At 46.7% G+C, this 3,284-nt stretch overlaps 1 protein-coding gene across 1 annotated transcript in view; it reads right to left on the bottom strand.

The window, feature by feature from the left end:
* Positions 1-1,876: 1,876 nt before the first annotated feature.
* Positions 1,877-3,284, bottom strand: part of TSHB (thyroid stimulating hormone, beta) — a 2,110-nt gene continuing 702 nt past the window's right edge. Inside the window, exons 2-3 of the mRNA XM_010021125.1 lie at positions 2,895-3,057; positions 1,877-2,203 (exon numbers count right to left, since the gene is read on the bottom strand). Coding sequence (XP_010019427.1) covers positions 1,961-2,203; positions 2,895-3,056 — 405 coding nt within the window. The 5' untranslated portion in view covers position 3,057 and the 3' untranslated portion in view covers positions 1,877-1,960. The remainder of the gene's footprint in view (positions 2,204-2,894; positions 3,058-3,284) is intronic.

The raw sequence follows: 3,284 nt of genomic DNA on the forward strand, positions 1-3,284 counted from the left end.
GGACCGGACCGTGCGGGGGCGCCCCCTGTCGCCGGTGCAGACGGAGCCGAAGGCCCTGCGGTGGCGTTCTCCTGGCCCAGCTTCAGGCGTGTTAATGCTCGTCTGCCAGGCTGCGCCCACCCCAAACCCCAGCGTGCCCGAGCTCCTCAGCACTGGTGTCGGTGGTCACACGAAGCCCCGGTGCTCAGCTCTAAGTGCTGAGCAGCGAAAACACCGGCGTGAGAGAGTGACCCGCTTGTGAAGCCTCTCCCGGGGAAGAGAGGCCTAACGTTTAACGTGACAGTGCCAGCATGGAAGAGGAGGCCGATAAATGTAACCAAACACATTGGTCGTAAGGAATCATCACCTCAATGAATTGTTATCACTGGATCTGAGGGTCACGGAGTTGAACACAAATATCACTGAAAGGCCAAAGGAATGAAGTATCTTGAGGGCACGTAAGTGTGTATTTAAATAGATGCAGTAACATAACGCAAATGTCTTAATCTGGATTTTTCTGAAGTGTGAAAGAAGCCCAGAGGAGCTGTGGCTGCCCCATCCCTGGCAGTGTTCAAGGCCAGGTTGGACACAGGGGCTTGGAGCAACCTGCTCTAGTGGAAGGTGTCCCTGCCCATGGCAGGGGTTGGAGCTGGATAAGTTTTAAGGTCCCTTCCAACCCAAGGCAGTCTGTGACTCTGTGATTCCTAGTTAATACTACACACAGTTTGCCACAGATTGACAGTTTATTGTCTGTCATCATATGCTTTGCATTTCAATCTGAGTAAACTTGGTTATCAGGGTAAAGCTTCCTCCCGTTGGTCAGAAAAGATGTTTCCAGACTAATTCATTTCTCTTTCATGCTTTGAATGGAGCAGAGATTAATTAACCTGTTTAATATGTGATAGTGGCACAAACAGGTTGTAACTAATGCGATACAGCGATGGATTAGAGCTGGGGAGTGAATACATCAGCAGGGTGAAATTACCACTTAGACTTTGCTTCTGAACATAGGAATAAGGTTACATGTGGCAAGTCTGGTCAGAGAGCTGGTACCCAGCCTCTGTGAGTGCAGGTTGGTGACATGCTATCTCTTACAAAGAGCAGCAGAGTGAATGGAATTGCACTTGGGGTGGAGGGAACCTCAATGACAAGGAAACGTTTGTTAGTTTATGGTTCTTTCTTTGTCCTGGCCTGTGCTGCTCCGCTGTGCAGGGCCAGCACAGGGCTGGGGCTCAGCTCGCTTTGACACTCCCAAGGGCCCTGCTGACTTGTGTGGGGAAAAAGGTTTTGGGTGAGTTTCACTTCAAGTTCCATGGTATTTCACTGCCCGTCTGGAGAACAGAGTAGCAAGAGTTGAAGCTTTGGTGAAGCAAGTTTTTCAAACAACGTGCTTCCATAGATAAGAGAGGCTTGAGGCTTGCTGCCCTCGTGCAGAGACATGACATCGTGGCTGAAGAACACAGGTCAGGCCAGCAGCAGAGGGGTAGAGCTGTAGCATGTAGAAGCAACTGTATGTGCTCCATCAAAGTTGGCTACACTGAACCTGAATTACATACATAGATGGAAAAATACTTTTGCTACCCTGAAGGCTGTAAATATAGGTCAAAATCTAAATCTGATTAAAATGTTCAGTACTAAGTATATGCGTTGCCTTTTTTAATCTCTGAAATACATCATTTGCCTTTGTCTCTGAGCATCTCTTAAAAAACACCTGGAGTTTATGAGCAAACGCTTACACATACACATAATAATTTCTCCTTCTCACCCAAAGTAAGTTAGAGGTGGATTCCAAGTACAAACCTGCAGCCCCATGACTCTGCATTTGCACGTCACAGGATATCCAGTTAACTCAAGTAACTAGTGATGAAACCTCAGAATAAAACCCTGTGCACACCCATTTGCAAACCTGTTATGAAATACACTTTTATTTATGTTTAGTTGTAAGCAGAGAGGCACATTCTGACTACACTCTGTTGGAGGCTTACATGTTACAGAGCTTCTGTGGTTTAGTGCAGTAGTTTGTCCTGACCTTGTCATTAACACAGTCACTATAGTCGGTGTTACATTTACCACACTTGCAGCTCACAGCCACCGGGTAGGAGTAATAAGGGATGGTGTGATGGGGACAGCCCGGAATCAGTGCTGTTTGATACAACATCTCTTTATATGTGCAGACGTTCTGGGACAGAGCACTTTTGAGTAGCAGCTTCTTGCCATTGCTGTCCTACAAAATAAAAAGAAGTGCATTGTTTCCCTGAAGCATCTGTGAATGTCAGAGACCTCTTTACACTCAGACTAGTGCGAATACTTCCAGCATGCTGCTGTTTGGATCTGTAGTTTTGAACCTGTGTGTGATCTGGGCTCTCTACCCCAGTAGTTCAAACCGTATAAGCAAGGTGAACACGTCTATCTGCTTGGCTCAGAGTGCTGACAGTGCTTTGTAAGCTTAGTGCCTACCTGCTGACGAAGGTGCAACTTCAAATGTTATACTGACCAGTGAAGCGTGCACAGTTTTTGGCATGTCTACTTGTGAGATAGATACTCTCCAAGCAAGCTGCCATAGCAATATTGAGAGTAGAAGTTACCCAAGGAATTTACATTCAATAAGAGTGACTAAATATAGTTCACACCCATTCCACCCTGACCCCCCGAACTGAGTTCAGAGGCTCTGCAGTGGCAGCAGCAGCCAGTTCTCTACTGTGCCACTGATGTTAGGAATTCCCTAGCTCCAGAGGCTTGACATTTCTCCTCCATACCTTCACAACAAGCTAACTCCAAACCAGTACGCTCTGCCTGTGGCAAACACTACTAGATTTGTATTATCATTTACACCAGTGTCCTAGTGAGAGCATCACTTGTTCTGCAGTGATGGCTGTTACAGAAACCACTGCCTAAAGCAGAGTAACGCCTTGTACCCGAGTCATGCAGAATCCAGCGCAGATGGTGGTGTTGATGGCCAGGCAGTAGGCACATTCCCTTTTCTCCACGTGGATTACATACTCCGAAGGCGCACAAAGTGATGCTGTTTGACAAAAGGTCAGGCCAAAGAGGAGAGACATCACAAGGAAGGGACTCATGCTGGATGGGGGGAAAACAGACAAACAAAGCAGTGTCTCAGTAACATTAGATGTACCTTCCAGCCCCCCTCTCAGAATTGACAAGAACAGTTATGACAGCCATAGACTAGAAGTAATCTTCACTTTTTTAGCTGCAGCCTGATGTCATCTTTCTAATCTCAGACCTTTAACTGAAACATACAACAAATTCACTTCCCCCCCCCCCCCAAGCACATTACAAGAACTTCA

The sequence above is a fragment of the Nestor notabilis genome, unplaced genomic scaffold (assembly GCF_000696875.1).
Source record: "Nestor notabilis isolate BGI_N333 unplaced genomic scaffold, ASM69687v1 scaffold25738, whole genome shotgun sequence".
In the NCBI taxonomy this organism is placed as follows: Eukaryota; Metazoa; Chordata; class Aves; order Psittaciformes; family Psittacidae; genus Nestor; species Nestor notabilis.